The sequence below is a fragment of the Oncorhynchus keta genome, chromosome 15, assembly GCF_023373465.1.
Source record: "Oncorhynchus keta strain PuntledgeMale-10-30-2019 chromosome 15, Oket_V2, whole genome shotgun sequence".
Lineage (NCBI taxonomy): Eukaryota > Metazoa > Chordata > Actinopteri > Salmoniformes > Salmonidae > Oncorhynchus > Oncorhynchus keta.
This window is the reverse complement of record NC_068435.1, coordinates 44375875-44393833: the sequence shown is the minus strand read 5'-3', so window position 1 is coordinate 44393833 and position 17959 is coordinate 44375875. Positions and strand designations below refer to the sequence as shown.

The 17959-nt window shown below is 42.8% G+C and overlaps 1 protein-coding gene across 1 annotated transcript; it reads left to right on the top strand.

Annotated features, from left to right (window-relative positions):
- The first annotated feature begins 3306 nt into the window (after positions 1 to 3306).
- On the top strand, positions 3307 to 9109 carry LOC118395037 (Golgi reassembly-stacking protein 2-like). The gene is made up of 10 exons (XM_035788810.2): positions 3307 to 3475; positions 4223 to 4303; positions 4869 to 5072; positions 5155 to 5241; positions 5380 to 5510; positions 5588 to 5723; positions 6173 to 6296; positions 6668 to 6766; positions 6878 to 6973; positions 7121 to 9109. The coding sequence occupies exons 1-10, from the start codon at positions 3413 to 3415 to the stop codon at positions 7393 to 7395; spliced, it is 1296 nt and encodes a 431-aa protein (XP_035644703.1). The 5' UTR covers positions 3307 to 3412; the 3' UTR covers positions 7396 to 9109.
- Positions 9110 to 17959: the final 8850 nt, after the last annotated feature.

The following is a 17959-nucleotide window of genomic DNA, read 5'->3' as shown; positions in this document are numbered from 1 at the left end:
ATTTGTGTAGTTAGAAACAGGTAAGATTGGCATTCCTGAAACATTATTTTGTTGAAATATAATTTGATCTTGGATAAATGTAACTGATTGATTGCACCCAAATTGGCAATTTTAATTTATAGGATTCAGGCAATATTCAATAACTACAGTACCCAACATCCGATTTGGATGAAACTTCTTCCTAGAGACTCCTACAGGAATCCAAAATAAATTGTCAACTGATGGACCCCCCCACACACACGCACACCACACCAATTTCACCCCAACAACCAGTATACAATTTCAGTTCTCTATTTTTGAATATGCGGTTTGTTTGGAGTATTAATTCTTCATACTTCAGAGAAATCATTGAAGTCGCTTGCAATTACTTACCATAAAAGTGAAAGTACCTGGTTTTAACCTCTAGATGCTGCTTTTCCTGCTATACTGTCACACTCTTTTATCCATTTAGCTGGTCTCTTGTGAATGTTAAATATACTGAACCAAAAATATAAACGCAACATGCAACAATTTCAAAGACTACTGAGTTACAGTTCATATAAGGATATCAGTCAAATCAAATCAATAAATTATGCCCTAATCTATGGATTTCACATGACTAGGAATACAGATACGAATATACTGGTCACAGATACCTTAGTAAAAAGGGGTGTGGGTCAGAAAATCAGTCAGTATCTGGTGTGACCACCATTTGCCTCATGTAGCGGGACATATTTCCTTCCCATAGAGTTGATCAGGCTGTTGATTGTGGCCTGTGGAATATTGTCCCACTCCTCTTCAATGGCTGTGCGAAGTTGTTGGATATTGATGGGAACTGGAACCCGCTGTCGTGCATGTCGATCCAGAACATCCCAGACATACTCAATAGGTTACATGTCTGGTGAGTATGCAGGCCATGGAGGAACTGGGACATTTTCAGCTTCCAGGAATTGTGTACAGATCCTTGCGACATGGGGCCATGCATTATCATACTGAAACATGAGATGATGGCGGTGGATGAATGGCACGACAATAGGCCTCAGGATCTCATCACGGACGCCATACACGTGGTCTGTGGTTGGACGTACTGCCAACACATGGAGGCCTGTTGGTCCAGTGGTGGCTGCTGAGGGGAGAACGGCTCATAGTAATAGCTGGAACAGAGTTAATGGAATGGCACCAAACTTGTGGAAACCATGTGTTTGATGTATTTCATACCATTCCACCTATTCCACTCCAGCCATTACCACAAACCCGTCCTCCCCAATTAAGGTGCCACCAACCCCTGTGGGTTGAACGTACTGCCAAATTCTCTCAAACAACATTGGAGGTGGCTTATAGTAGAGAAATTAACATTAAATTATCTGGCAACAGCTCTGGTGGACATTCCTGCAGTCGGCATGCTAATTGCATGCTCCCTCTAAACATGAGACATCTGTGGCATTGTGTTGTGTGATAAAACTGCACACTTTAGAGTGACCTTTTTATTGTCCCCAGCACAAGGTGCACCTGTGTAATGATCATGCTGTCTAATCAGCTTCTTGATATGCCACACCTGTCAGGTGGATGGATTATCTAGGCAAAGGATAAATGCTCACTAATAGAGATGTAAACAAATTTGTGCACAATATCTGAGAAAAATAAGATTTTTGTGCTCATAAAAATGTTTAGGATATTTTTTTTCAGCTCATGAAACTTGGGACCAACACTTTATATTTGGTGTTTATATTTTTGTTCGGTATAGATTACAACATTTCCTTTGCAACTTTGTGTAGAAAATCAATAGATCCTCACAATTCGACCCAGTACTCCATTTAAAAAGAAATGTAGTTTGTACTTTTCTTAGCAACCAACTGCTTCAACCCAACTCTCCTTGACTAGTCCAAAAAGTGTCAGCTCTCTGAGAGGACTATCCCTATGGTACAATTCTCATATGAAAACATTTGATGGAGAAATGGGCTAGGGATTCAAATGTGGTGACAACCCTAATAAAATAATACAATTATAAACCATTGCATTGCAGTCTTGTGTTTTTCAACAATATTTTTTGAAAACAGCTCGATATATAGTGTGATTAGTGACAGTTACCATTAAACCCAACCAACCCAAACCCAAACCCAATACCATTACCATTGCAAAACAGTATATATACAGTGTGTGTTTAGGAATTTATTGGCTTTAACTGTCAAGACAACCACTCAATTTATTTTCATCGTGTGCAAAAGCTATTGGTTTTCTACCCAAAGTTGAAAGGAAATGCTGTGATCTATATAATAAACAGAAAATACCAGGAAAATTGATATATATATATATATATATATAGATATATATACACTATATAAGGAACAGTGTCATCTTGCACTGATTCACGGTAAATAATGCAAGCGACTTCAATGACTAATTTCTCTGAACTGGGGGAAAAAAACATCACCAGATTCACAGGGAATACATTACATAGTGTGAAGAAGCAATACTCCAAACCGCAGCTTCATACTTCTTGTCAGACATAGAGAACTGATATGGTATACTGATTGTTGGGGTGGGATGTGGGGAGTCCGAGGGTGGCTTTTGATATTTTTGGGGGATTCCTCATGTTGGGTTCTATATTTATTCAATATTATCTGAATCCTATAAATTAAAAACGCAAATTTGGGTGCAATTAATTTGCTTAATTTCTCAGATATAACATTAGAAATTATAACAAATAAATGTTTTAGGAATGCTAATCAAATGTTACTACAGATAACTACAGAATTGATTTCAGAACAATCTAAGATGGTAGGTGTCGAAATCTTCTTTCTTGTGCTTTTTAAGGTGGAACGACCCTGAGAGTCTTTCCAACAATTACACGTTAACACACCAGAAAGTGACTAAGTGAATGATTACACTGGTAGCATAGTCTAGTTGTAGAACCATGAAAAGCTATAAAATAAGTTCGTTTTATGATTAAAGGTTTATAATATTACACTCTTGTAGTGTATTTTATCGGTGACAGTTTTAGATTCACTATCAATCTAAAAGGTGAACATTTCACAGCATATATACTTGTTATTTTCTATGATTCATATCAATATAATGTAATATATCAATATAATAATATCCGTATAGTTATACCAATATCATATATCACAATTAAAAAGCAGCACCTGAAGAACTACACCCTGCGCACGTCACCAGCCTACACTTGCCCCAACACACTGATCTTCTGTCAGTTTTGCATTTTCCCCCCACTAGTGAACTAGTTCGAATTTGGGGTGGATAAACCGATTCCAGATCTGTGGCTAGGGAAAACTCCCATCAGCCTTGTTTCCTGGTGGTCTGCCACGTAACAACACAAGCGCTCAACTGGCAGAGTGGGTGACGTGTAGCGGGTAGCAATATTACCGAAGCAGGAAAATATCTCACAATAAATACGATATATAGTAGGGGTGTCATGGGGGGATTGCAGAGTGTCGAGATACCGGGTGGAGGATCCGAAGGCTACCATGTTCTTCGGGTAGCTATGTGTTTTTATTTTTTTAAATGTTTAATGTCTGCAAAGAATGTTAGCTCGCTAGCAAGAATCCGCATAATACTGCAATTGTTGCCTCACGGTCAAATAGAGGCCGGGGATCACATTCTGGCCTACATGTAGCAAATACTAATAAGCAGTGTTAACGCTATTTTCCCCAGCATTTGCTACAGGGGCATTTTGGAATTGTGCAAGTCAAACATTTGAAAGGCATTTTATTTTATTGGTTGCATATATTGTTTAGCAAACAAGGTTAGCTGTAAAAACAACCAGACAGACACGAATGGGGTTTGAATGAGCTCGCCAGCTCAACGCTAGCTAGTTGTCGAAACAATAGCTTTTATAGGGGCAGCCACGTTGCTGATAGAATCCTCAGCATCACAGTATCATGCCTCTTTCTACACATTTGTCTGAACACCTGCATGTATAGACCTCCATGTTCAGACGTCAATATGTTGATGTGACAAGCATCTATTTGGTCTTGAGATAGACAACCTTCGGGTATTACAGGTGAAGCTCGTAATAAATACCTGTTTTAATTCTAAGGCTACTGCTAAATGTTCAAAGGTGATGTGAAGCTCCCTAACCTTTGCTAAGAAGACTGGACCTCATGGCACAGGCAGTAGTGTGAATACCCGGTAACTGCTCCTTGCTCAAGCCTTGTTCCAGCTGCTCCCTTTCAATCTCAAAATACAGTTGTTACAAGTCATGATGTCTCTATCTTCTCCCAAGGTTCAGGAGAACTCTCCGGGACACCGGGCAGGACTGGAGCCTTTCTTTGACTTCATCGTCTCCATCAACAATGAAAGACTGGTATGCATAGACATGCTGTTGAATAAGCATGTTCAACACACACTAACTGTAGGCACATACACAAACCCCCACTGATGGTGAGGATGCTGGTGTATAATATATAGCTCAAATGCAGGGATGGGGAAACTTCGTTTGGGTTGTGTGCCACAACAAAAAAAACAGAACTCATCATCATACCCACATCCATACCCCCCAAAAAAAAAAAAATATATATATTAGCTGCCCCCTTGTGACAGCGAAGTAGAAAAAAAATAACATTTTAAAGTTCACTTCCTGCAATTCTACACATTTTGCCATAGGGTGGATGCAAATGTCTTAATTTTTTAATATGATAATAACTGATGATCAATTGGCCCCACCCCGGTAGATTAATTTACCAATGTGCTGATGCACAACCACATTTCTAAGTTGCACCTCGTGTATTGTATTATTCTAGCTCTCAACAGTAAGTTTTAATTGGTCCGCGGGCCTACAAAAGGAGAGTGCCGCCAATTGCCCATCCTGGCTCTAATGGATGTCTGTTCTACTCATTCTAATTCTATAATTTATCCTGTCTCTGTTTCAGAACAAGGACAATGACACCCTGAAGGACCTATTGAAAGCCAGTGTGGAGAAGCCGGTCAGGATGCTGGTCTACTCCTCTAAGACCCTGGAGCTCAGGGAATCCACCGTCATCCCTAGCAACCTCTGGGGTGGCCAGGGCCTGCTGGGAGTTTCCATACGCTTCTGCAGCTTCGAGGGAGCCAATGAGAACATCTGGCACGTGCTGGTGAGTAGCCAGTAGCCAAAAAAGGTGTGCCCAATTTGTCATACCAGGCAGGTGTAATTCTTGGTATCACTCTCTTTCTCAGGAGGTGGAGCCTAACTCTCCAGCAGCCCTGGCTGGCTTGCGGCCCCACACTGATTACATCATAGGAGCCGACACCGTTATGAACGAGGTGCGTATAGTGACAAAACTACATCATGCATTCTATTCTAGGAGTAAAGACTGCGCGCTTCACAAACTAGCCAATAAGCATTTGGATATAATTCATTGACGTTTACCTCTTCCTCCCTTCCACCTCTCTCTCTCTCAGTCGGAGGACCTCTTTTCTCTGATAGAGACCCATGAAGGGAAGGGGCTGAAGCTGTATGTCTATAACACAGACACAGACAACTGCAGAGAGGTGGTCATCACCCCGAACAGTGCCTGGGGAGGGGAGGGCAGGTAACAAACATACAGTACACACACACACACACACCTCAGTCTGACGAGTGACATCATCTACTGTTCTCTTGTTCCAGTCTGGGATGTGGGATAGGATACGGATACCTGCACAGAATTCCCACCCGACCATTTGAAGAGGGGAAGAAGATCTGTTTTCCAGGTCCTATTCCCAGTGGTGAGCCCATCAGCCCGCTCAAGGATGGATTTACTCAGGTTAGTATCAACCCAGAACTTGACCCAAGAATCAGAACAACTAGAACTGCCTGGACAGTCAGTAGACAATCAGTCACTTTATGCTTTTTTTTTGTCATCCTTTTTTTTGGAACTAGAGGGCTGAAATGACCAGACCAAGTCTACAGTACCCACACTAGCTTTAGTCTCAGCCTCATAATAGTATCCCATCGATTTGAAGTGTCCTTTGCTTATTTGCATGCTTCCCCTCCACCCCCTCATCAGGGAAGGCTATGAGAGGCTCATTATGTCAGAATGTCCCTCCCAATGCAGACAGGCACGTCAGAGAGGAAAGATGTTCATTCAAATTAGTAATTACTTGTTTAAATGCACTTGACCTTACCTGTTCATCAACCGCCCCTCTCTCATATCTCTATTCCTCCCTCCCCCCTCATCTATTTTTTTCTTTCTTATTTCTCTCCCCCGCTCAGGTTCAGCTGTCAGCTGTAACCCCTCCGCCTGCCATGCCATCTGTCCCCACGGGGCTCGAGGATTCGCTGTCCGGCCTGTCAATCACCTCAGCCCCGCCCACTATCCCAAGCGAGTTTCAGACAGGTACCTCATCTCTCTTACTCTTTCGCAAAATAATATGGTAACAAAGTGTTATGAAATGGAATGTGACACCAGAGTTAAACTTATAATTTTTCACTTTGCTCCAAATGGCCTCCCTGTTCCTATCAAACTCCCATTGGAAATGAATGATCTCAGTCAATGCTATGGATGGTCAAAAAATATCCTCTCTCCAATGCATTTTTGTTCTGATGGCTAGGGTTGAGGTCAATTCCATTTCAATTCAGAAAGTAAACCCAATTCTACTTTCCTAATTGAAAGCATTGAAGAGAATTGGAGTTTCAGTGTTTGGAATTCACTGGAATTGAAATGGAATTGACCCCCAACCCTGCTGACGGCTCGTCTTTCTCTCCCAGGTCTCCCCACTGTTCCCCTGCTGCCCACCTCTATCAGCCCCTCCCTGAGCCCCCTAAACCCTGCCTCCACGACCTTCAACCCCGCCACCACGCTACCAGGTCAGCACACGTTTCTCCTCAGAATTTTGTTATATGATCAAATTGAAACGATCAAATCATGCACTTTTCTACACTAACTAAATATATATGTTTATTTGTGTACTATTGTAGGTCTGATGCCTATCCCGGGCAGCTTCTCCCTACTTCCAAACCTCACCAACCTCAACCTCGGCGCACTACCAGACCTCAGCGCTGTGTCGTTAGCAGGTATTAATGGGCTACCGCCACCTGGAACAGCGGGTTTATACTACCAGCAGCTAATGTTAGCAGCTATTGTTAACCCCAGGGGTTAACATTATGTATTAGTGTACATGTTCACTAACAGATCTCTCTCTTCTCCCCGCTCCATTGCAGGTTTCCCTCCACTCGCCCCCCTCCCTCCTCTGAACCTGCCCGGTCTCGCCCCCCTCCCCCCCATGCCCACCATGCTGTCCCAGCTACCACTCCTGCCCCCAGGGGTAACATCTTTTCCCCCGGTCGACCTCTCTTCCCTCACCCTTCCAACAGTCGCCCCAGAGAAGCAGACCCTCCCTGATGCCACAGTTCCCTCTACTGCCACCGAATCAGCTGTCGCCCCGGGAACCTCCCCCACGGAATCACAGGCTTCCACGGAAACAACGTCGTCGTAACACAGGAAGAGTCTCAGACCCAGAACCAAACCTACCAGTTTCTCTGTCTCCTTCTCTCTCTCTTTCACCCTCTATTTATTTAGCCAGGAGGGAGAGAAGCGTATTTCCAGCAGTGAGGCTGGCGCACTCAGAAGGCAGTCAGTTGGAAACGTGGAGCAGGGGAATGAATGATGGACAGATGGGATGAAGGAGTGGCAGTGGCTAGAAGCAGAGTAGCCCTACCAGCCTGTCTGTCCCACCCGGCCTCAGTTTCATACAAAATTTGAATTCTCTTCTGTACATCAACCCTTTAGTAAACCCAGAAATGTCTTTAGTTAGAAATTTCTTCATATATTCATTTCGGTTAAATTGCTTACCGTAGATTGTTTCTGTTAAAGGGGCAATCTGCATTTCTTATAAATGAATTCTTGAGCCCCATTCTACCCCAAGATATAAGCTTGTTTTACGCCAATGTTTGTAAACAAAGTAGATGTGAACAAACACAAAACATGCCTAAAACGAACTAATTTTGATATCATGAATGTTCAGTCCTTGCATTTCTCCATCCCCATCCCTAAGCTTTTTACCGAAACCGGGGCAGGGAGTACGGTTTGTTTCCACTGCTGATTGCTGCTTTAATGAATGAAATCTGCATTATTGTGTGTTGAAATCATCAGGTATGCATGCATGCTTGTACCTATGTAATACATTTCTATGCATTGTTAGTTTAAACAAAACTCTAAACCCTTGAGGGCGCTAATTACTAGATGTCTATACAAGACGTGACCAAAATTGAGATATCGTCAGAACTATGAACATGAACCATTTGTGGCTGGGGTAGGGTATCTAGTTAAAATCATATCTGTTACGTGCTGTAGTACCATCCGGGATAGAACAATGAGCCAAATGTTTCACGGTATGTATAAATCGGAAGCATCCAGTTGGCATTTCCTCTCACCTCCAAATATGGTGATGAGAGGAAGCCCAGTGTCCAGCAGTGAGAGAAGATGGCCCGAGATGGATTCTGGCTGACGTTATGCACATTTTCTCATCGATTTTTAAACATTTGATCTCAATACAGTTCTGTTCCCAAAACTCGAATGTGGACTAACTACCCGTTGCAAAAGTTTTAAAAATAGGAGTTGTTCAGGAATGCAAGGACGAATTGAGTTATTGCACACACACACTTCAGAGTAGACGTTCCTTAATGGTAATATGCAAAAACATGCTAGAACACGCCAATAGGATCTTTCTAGCTCTTGCTTGGCTCTGCCCACTATGATTAATTTGCTCCCATTGGAAATGACATGCTGTGGACTCTTGGGTTTAGTTAGTCAAACAGTAAGGCATGAGGGAGTGTGATATATTTTGACAATATACCACGGCTAAGGGCTGTTCTTAAGTATGACGCAACGCGGAGTGCCTGGATACAGCCCTTAGCCCTGGTATATTAGCCTTGTACCACAAATCCCCAAGTTGCCTTATTGCTATTATGAACTGATTACCAACATAATGTTCTGTCATACCCATGGTATATGGTCTGATATACCACGGCTTTCAGCCAATCAGCATTCAGGGCTCGAACCACCCAGTTTATAAAGTATTTGGTACTGTCCTCTGGCATGGCCAGATGGTTGGAAATGGAAGGCGCAGTGGGGCTGTTCAACCAAATGAGGGCACTGTGTTCCAACTTTATGTGCATACATACTCGAGCAATAAAGCCAATGGAATTTTACACATTTTATTTGTGTGTTTTTTATATTGTTTTAAAAAAAGATGCACTTTTGTTGACTTTAAAAATGTTTAACATTTTATAGAATAGCCTACTTGTTAAGTTTGTGGCCTTGCATGTTCCATTGTCTGCTTAAAATGTACCCTGAAGAAAAATATGAACCCAACATGTAAAGTGTTGGTTGCATGTTTCATGAGCTGAAATAAAACAACCCAGTAATGTTCCATACACGAAAAAAAGCTTATTTCTCAAATTTTGTGCACAAAATGATTTATATCCCTGTTTTTGAGCATTTTGTCTTTGCCAAGATAATCAATCCACCTGACAGGTGTGGCATATCAAGATGCTCAATAAAAAAGCATGATCACACAGGTGCACCTTGTGCTGGGGACAAAAGGCTACTAAAATGTGCAGTTTTGTTATAACACAATGCCATAGATGTCTTACGTTTTGTGTGAGAGTGCAATTGGCATGCAGACTGCAGAAACGTCCACCAGAGCTGTTGCCCGAGAATTTAATGTTCTCTACCATAAGCTGCTTCCAACGTCGTTTTAGAGATTTTGTCAGTACGTTCAACTGGCCTCACAACCGCAGACCATTGAAACCACAGCAGGCCATGACCCCCACAACCATCTTTTTCTCCTGCGGGATCGTCTGAGACCAGCCAGTCGGACAGCTGATGAAACTGGGTTTGCACAACTGAAGAATTTCTGCACAAACGGTCAGAAACCATCTCAGGGATGCTCATTCAAGGTCTTGACCTGACTGCAGTTCGGCATCGTAACGGACTTCAGTGGGCAAATGCTCCCTTTTGATGGCCACTGGCCACTGGCACTCTGGAGAAGTGTGCTCTTCATTGATGAATCCCGTTTTGAACTGTACCAGACAGTTTGCAAACAGCTTGTTTGGCGTCATGCATGCGAGCAGTTTGCTGGTCTCAACGTTATGAAACACAGTGCCCCATAGTGGAGGTGGGATTATGGTATGGGCAAGCTATGGACAATTAACAAAATCATTTTTTATCAATGGCAATTTGAATGCACAGATATACCGTGATGAGATCCTGAGGCCCATTGTCGTGCCATTCATCCACCGCCATCACTTCATGTTTCAGCATGATAATGCACGGCCCCATGTCGCAAAGATCTGTACACAATTCCTGGAATCTGAAAATGTCCCAGTTCTTACATGGCCTGCATACTCACAAGACATGTAACCTGTTGAGCATGTTTGGGATGCTCTGGATTGACTTGTACGACAGTGTGTTCCAGTTCCCATCAATATCCAGCAACTTCGCACAGCCATTGAAGAGGAGCGGGACAACATTCCACAATCAAAAGCCTGATCAACTCTTTGTGAAGGAGATGTTGCGCTGCATGAGGCAAATGGTGGTCATACCAGATACTGACTGGTTTGCTGATCCATGCCCCTACCTTTTTTAAAAGGTATCTGTGACCAACAGATTCTGTATTCCCAGTCATGTGAAATTCATCGATGAATGAATTGATTTCAATTGACTGATTTCCTTATATGAACTGTAACTCGGTAAAATTGTTGCATGTTGCGGTTATATTTTTTGTTCGGTGTAGCTACACAAGAACAACTAGACAATAGCCATTGCATTTGAAAAAGTATAGCCTAAAAACTCATGAAGAAACCACAACTTTATCTGTATTATTGCAAAATATTGACGCATGAACCGAGTGTACCTCCCTGTCTGCGTTCCATTGGATGTTTTGCACAGCAAGTGGATTTAGGTCAAGAAAAGACAACATGGCTTATGGTAGAGTAGTAAAATAACATCAATAGACAGCTGTTGTTGGGAGATAAGTGGTCGCCAGCGCAGACACCGAGCGAGGGCCAGTTTCCCAAAGGCATCGTAAGGATACGTTCATTGTTAGAAGTTAGAACCTTAAACTTAGCCTTAAGATACTTTTGTGAAACCGGGCCCAAGTCCTTGGATTCGAACCTTGACTCGCATGCGTCCCAGACAGGTATGAAGACACTGACTTGGAACTCACTCAGCTGTGATGGTATACCTCATTGGATGGGTGTGGGACTCACACCCAGGGGCCGATTCAATCAGATATGCTTTAGCCGACATCCGCATTGCAGATGTTTTGCTTGTGCCGGAGGGGGAACTCCGTTAGCTCTCAAGTCCACAAGCAGGTCCAGGCATTATTGCCTAAAGCGAACATTTCCATTGGTTGCACGGCGTTGCATGAAGAGAAATCCAACGCAGCCTTCACCCGGATCTGGTTGTGTAGTGGCTTTGCATGCTAGCAAAGCCACTACACACCACAATACTAAACAATACATTCATTGAACTATAACAGTGACAAACGGTGCCCACAAACTGTCATGGCCTGCATAAAGCGCTCCCAACAGCGAAGCTTTCTTTTCAGCACCATGCTACACCTGGCTATCAGCAGAGCCTTGTCTGGCAGGGAAACAGTTCATTCAGACTCATTTCCTTCCTTTTAAAGTGTGAGCCGTTCTCACGGTGTTCTCCCTGTACACCAATAAATAAAGGGGGCGTAAAAGCAGACAATGAAAGCTCTTACAATATTTGATGATTACATTACTCTAAAACAGGCTATAGGCTACATGTGCACCACCAACGCAGAACAGTAAGCTAAATTATGAGGGGGGAAAGGGACCGAATTATTTAGGTGAGGCACATGGGCTACTAACAGCTTACTACACAACATACACTTAGTATTACTTTCTTGGCTACAGTATACATATCTCCCTTGCGTATTACATAATTTATGCAGAACCATACAATGCATTTTTGGACTCATCTTGTTGTACTCTGCTCACTTGAACAGGAAGGTGGCGTGGCGGTCCTTCTTGTGGGCTCTAGAAAGAGGCCCGAGTTCCCGATTTTGAATTCGGAGTTGGATGACCATTCAAAATTATTTTCCCAGTCTGAACTATTTTTTTTTTTTTTCCAGAGTTACACTTTAACCAATTGGATATCACGAAATTCGGGAGAAAGGTGTTTAAAAAAACAGGATAAACATTCACATGTGACGTGAATGGGCCAGAAGTTACGATCTTGTCTCATCGCTGCAACTCCCCTATGGACTCGGCAAAGGTCGAGAACCAAGCCACACTGCTTTTTGACACGCTGCTCGCTTAACCCGGAAGCCGGACACACCAATGTATCAGAGGAAACACAGTCTAACTGACGACTGAAGTCAGCTTACAGGCACCCGGCTCACCACAAGGAGTCACTAGAGCATGACAAGACAAGGAAATCCCGGCCGGCCGGCCAACCCCCCCCCCCCTATCCCGGACGACGCTGACCCATGGGTCTCCAGGTCACGGCCAGCTGTGACACAGCCTAGGATGGAACCAGAGGCTGCAGTCGCACCTCCGCACTCATTGTTGAATTTGAGATTTCCAACTTGTTGTGTCATGTTTATGTCCAAAGGCCGATGAGCACAGACACGTTTTATCTATAACTTATCTTCATATGACAAGGATTGAAAAGGATTTACCAATAGATTGACGACTTGATTCATGATGATGAGTGCTTGTCTAGCTTGCGAGCTAAGATTTTGAAAGTATAATGTTGACATGAACAGTCCAATCAAAGCTACGGTAAATATAATGTGATCTGATGTCATTTTATCTGTGGCCAATGACCTTGAGCCTTCTTGAACGGGCACTTATAATGTAAGTCGATGGCAGCACCCAAGGGGCTTGAATTTTCGAGCTCTACCCACAGATTTTGCAGTGATGTAGTGTCCCCGTGAGTGACAGAACTCTGAGCCAATCACAGAGCAACTAGAGAACATTACCAACCCCTACGCTCCGTATTTTCAGCTGGCTGCCCCGCCACCACAGAAAGCACTAAGCTAGGCTGAAACACCTGCATTTTGGAGCCATCTTACTCAAGAAAGCAAAAAAGAGACCACATTTGTATGCAGCTTTATAATTCTCTATTTTTGTTTACATTGTTTGCAAACTGATATGTCACTAATGCCAAAATAACATACAAAACAGGTGAGGGTCAAAACAGGTGTGGCTGCCCACCTGCCCTGAATGACACGTCGCCAATGAATTTGCGCATCATTATTTCTATACAGCCTAAACCAGGGCTCTCAAATCCTGTCCCCAATGAGCTATTATCCTGTAGGTTTTCCCTCCAACCCTAGTCTAGCACACATGATTCTAATAGCCCATCCTAATTAGCTGGTTGATAAACTGAACCAGGTTAGTTAAAAAGTGGGGTTGGAGCAGGATAGTAGCTCTCCAGGAACAGGGTTTGAGACCCCTGGGCCCTACCACAAAAACGTCAGATTTGACATCTCACTGTTACACCTCCAACACCACAAAGACATCAGATTTGACATCTCACTGTTACACCTCCAACACCACAAATACATCAGCTACCCAGCAGCATACCACCCTGCATTCCACTGCTGGCTTGTTTCTGAAGGTAAGCAGGGTTGGGCCCTGGATGGGAGACCAGATGCTGCTGCAGGTGGTGTCGGAGAGCCAGTAGGAGGCACCCAATAATATCCCAGGGCAGTGATTGGGGATATTGCCCTGTGTAGGGTGCTGTCTTTCAGATGGGATGTTAAATGGGTGTACTGATTCTCTGGGGTCACTAAAGATCCCATGACACTTATTGTAAGAGTAGGGGTGTTAACCCTGGTGTCCTGGCTAAATTCCTAATTTGGTCACCTAAACATCCCCAGTTTGAAATTGGCTCATTCATCTCCCCTGTAACTCTTCCCCAGGTAGTTGCTTAAATTTAGGATGTGTTCTGTTGACTTACCTGGTCAAATATTTTTTTTAAGCTACGTGGGTGGTTAATGCTTGACCTAATTGAATCTAGGCTACTGCTGTGGAGGTTATGCTTTTCGTTGAATAAGAACGTTTTATGTAAACTTAAGTTCACTAAACCATGTCCAACTGGTTAAGTAACCCACATTAGTATTGATTTGATTTGATTGTTAACCACCACACCTGTAGTGTTGGCCAACACATTTGTTGTAATAACTGCCACAAGTGAATAAATGTAGTAAAGTTATTTCTTCTACTATATTATTTTTGCCATCTTCTTGGACAAAGAGGGCAGTTCGGCAGGGGGTTCTCAAGGAGGACACGGTTGTTGCCTCGCAGGCTGTTCTATTCGCCATAGGGAGAGAAGCTCTGATCTCTGAACCTCTTCTAAAACAAATATACTGTCGCCAGTGAACTGTGTTCTGATTATGTGATATGTTTATACCCAGTAGCTTCGGGAAAAAGCTAATTGTATTGACTTTATTCACACTTGTTTTGTGTCGGTTCGGTAGCAACACGCATCATACAGGGGAAGCACATGCCTCGCAGGCGGTAGTTCGGTTAGAACCTCTTCAGGAATTGAGATTCCACATAACCATGACTACATATGGATGCCATGAAATAGGGCAGAAATTCAGTCTTGCAGCAAAGAAACATCTCAGCACTTTATAAAGGCACAGATCTGATTAAAATCACATTGTTAAATAAAGTCGGTTGGATTTTTATAATGATTAGAACCTATTGTCAAATATGATCATGTATAATATTTAAATGGTTATGACTTTAATTTAAAATATCATTCAAACAGTTGCCAATGCAAGTAATTACTGGGTTAATTCCATCTCATATTCCATAATATATATCCCATATTGCTGTTTTAAATATGTAGCCTACCTTTTTGAAAATACACATACATCACACACGTAATAATGACATTTTTCCCCTATTGGAGACTCAATTAAAGGACTGTTTCAAAAATGTAGTCAGCAAACTCAATGTATTTATGTCTTACTCAATAAGTCAACTGTATTTTACATCAGCATTTGTCACAAAGTGCTTATACAGAAACCCAGCACTAAAACCTCAAAGAGCAAGTAATACAGATGAAGAAGCACATTGGCAGGAACCTAAGAAGAAACCTAGAGGGTGGCCAGTCCTCTTCTGACTGCGCCAGGTGGATACAATAGTACATGGCCATTGAGGCCAGATCGTTCGTCAACATGTTCAAACCAGCAGGGTCAAATAATAATAGCAGTGGTTATAGAAGGTGCAACAGGTCAGCTTCTCAGGAGTAAAGTGCATTTGTAAAGTATTCAGACCCCTTGACTGTTTTGTTACAGCCTTATTCTAAAATTGATTAACTTAGACCCTTTGCTATGAGGCTCGAAAAGGAGCTCAGCTGCATCCTGTTTTCATTGATCATCTTTGAGATGTTTCTACAACTTGATTGGAGTTCACCTGTGGTAAATTGAATTGGTTGGACATGATTTGGAAAGGCACACACCTGTCAGTGCATGCCAGAGCAAAAAGCAAGCCATGAGTTTGAAGGAATTGTCCGTAGAGCTCCGAGACAGAATTGATTAGAGTCACAGATCTGGGGAAGGGTAACCAAAACATTTCTGCAGCATTGAAGGTCCCCAAGAACACAGTGGCCTCCATCATTCTTAAATGGAAGAAGTTTGGAACCAACAAGACTTCCTAGAGCTGGCCGCCTGGCCAAACTGAGCAATAGGGGGAGATAGGCCACTGAGGTGACCAAGAACCCGATGGTCACTCTCATAGAGCTCTAGAGTTCCTCTGTGGAGATGGGAGAACCATCCAGAAGGACAACCATCCCTGCAGCATTCACCAATTATGCCTTTATTGTAGAGTGGCCAGACAGAAGCCACTCCTCAGTAAAAGGCACATGACAGCCAGCTAGGAGTTTGCCAAAGGGCACCTAAAGACTCTCAGACCATGAGAAACAAGATTATCTGGTCTGATGAAAACAAGTTTGAACTCTTTGGCCTGAATGCCGAGTATCACGTCTGGAGGAAACCTGGCACCATCCCTACGGTGAAGCATGCTGGTGGCAGCATCATGCTATGGGGATGTTTTTCAGAGGCAGGGACTGAGAGACTTGTCAGGATTGAGTGAAAGATGAGCAGAGCAAAGTACAGAGAGATCCTTGATGAAAACCTGTTCCAGAGCTCTCAGGACCTCAGACTGGGGCGAAGGTTGACCTTCCAAAAGGACAATGACCCTAAGCACACAGTCAAGACAACGCAGGATTGGCTTTGGGACAAGTCTCTGAATGTCCTTGAGTGACCCAGCCAGACGCCGGACTTGAACCCGAACATCTCTGGAGACCTGAAAATAGCTGTGCAGTGACGACCCCCATCCAACCTGACAGAGCTTGACAGGATCTGTAGAGAAGAATGGGAGAAACTCCCCAAATACAGGTGTGCCAAGCTTGTAGCGTCATACCCAAGAAGACTCAAGGCTGTAATCGCTGCCAAAGGTGCTTCATCCAAGTACTGAGTCAAGGGTCTGAATACTTATGAAAATGTGATATTTGATTCAGAGGGGTTGGGTTAAATGCGGAAGACACATTTCAGTTGAAGACATTGAGTTGGACAACTAACTAACCTTTCCCTTAATTTATTATTGTTTTTTTTGTATTTTTTTGTGACTTTTTAAAATTCATTTTTAGAATAAGGCTGTAACTTTAACAAATTGTGGAAAAAGTCAAGGGTCTAAATACTTCCACAATGCACTGTAAATGTCAGTTGGCTTTTCATGGCCGAGCATTCAGAGGTCAAGACAGCAGATGCAGTAGATAGAGGGCGAGAGAGAGTCGAAACATCAGGTCTGGGACAAGGTAGCACGTCCGGTGAACACGTCAGTGTTCCAACTACTCCACTATCTATGTAATGGTCTATAAGCATTTTTACTGAATCATTTTGAAAATGCACCCCGAAACAGCTTCTACCGCCAAGCCACAAGACTGCTAAATTGTTTATCAAATGGTTACCCAGTCTATCTGCGTTGACCCTGTCGTGCAGTGACTTTATGTACACTCACAATACTATAAATGCACTCACACACAAAAAACTAAAAGTCTCCCCCCACACACACACACACTCACACATACTGACGCCAAACACACATTATATACACACACTTTCACACATCATATGCTGCTGCTACTCTGTTCTTTATTTTACTCTTATTATTATCTACCTTGATGTCTAGTCACTTTACCCTGCCTTCATGTACAGTGCCTTCAGAAAGTATTCACACCCTTTGACCGTTTCCATATTTTGTTGTCACAGCTGGAAATCGACTAAATTGAGATTTTGTGTCACAATAATGTCAAAGTGGAGTTATGTTTTTAGAAATGTTGACAAATTAATTAAAAGCTCAAATATCTTGAGTTAATAAGTTCTGGAGTAAAAATGTCCTTAAGTCACATAATAAGTTACACGGACTCAATAATAGTGTTTAACATGATTTGTATATGAATACCCCACCTCTGTACCCCACACATACAGTACAAGGATCTGTAAGGTCCCTCAGTCAAGTAGTGAATTCCAAGCACCGATTAAAGCACAAAGACCAGGGAGGTTTTCCAATGGTTCGGAAAGGGCCCCTATTGGTAGATGGGTAAAAAAAAGCTGACATTGAATATCCCTTTGAGCTTGTTGCAGTTAATAATTACACTTTGGATGGTGTATCAATACCCCCAGTCACTACAAAGATACGGGCACCCTTCCTAATTCAGTCGCCATAGGGGAGGATAACCACTCAGGAAGAGGTGATTTTAAAACAGTCACAGAGTTTAGTGGCTGTGATAGGTGATAACTGAGGATGGATCAGCAACATTGTAGTTACTCCACAATACTTACCTAAACGTCAGAGAGAAAAGAAGGAAACCTGTACAGAATAAAAATATTCCAAAACATGCATCCTGTTTGCAATAATGCACTAAAGTAATACTGGGCAAACTGTTTGTCCCTGAATACAAAGCGTTATGTTTGGGCCAAATTCAACACAACATATCGCTGAGTACCA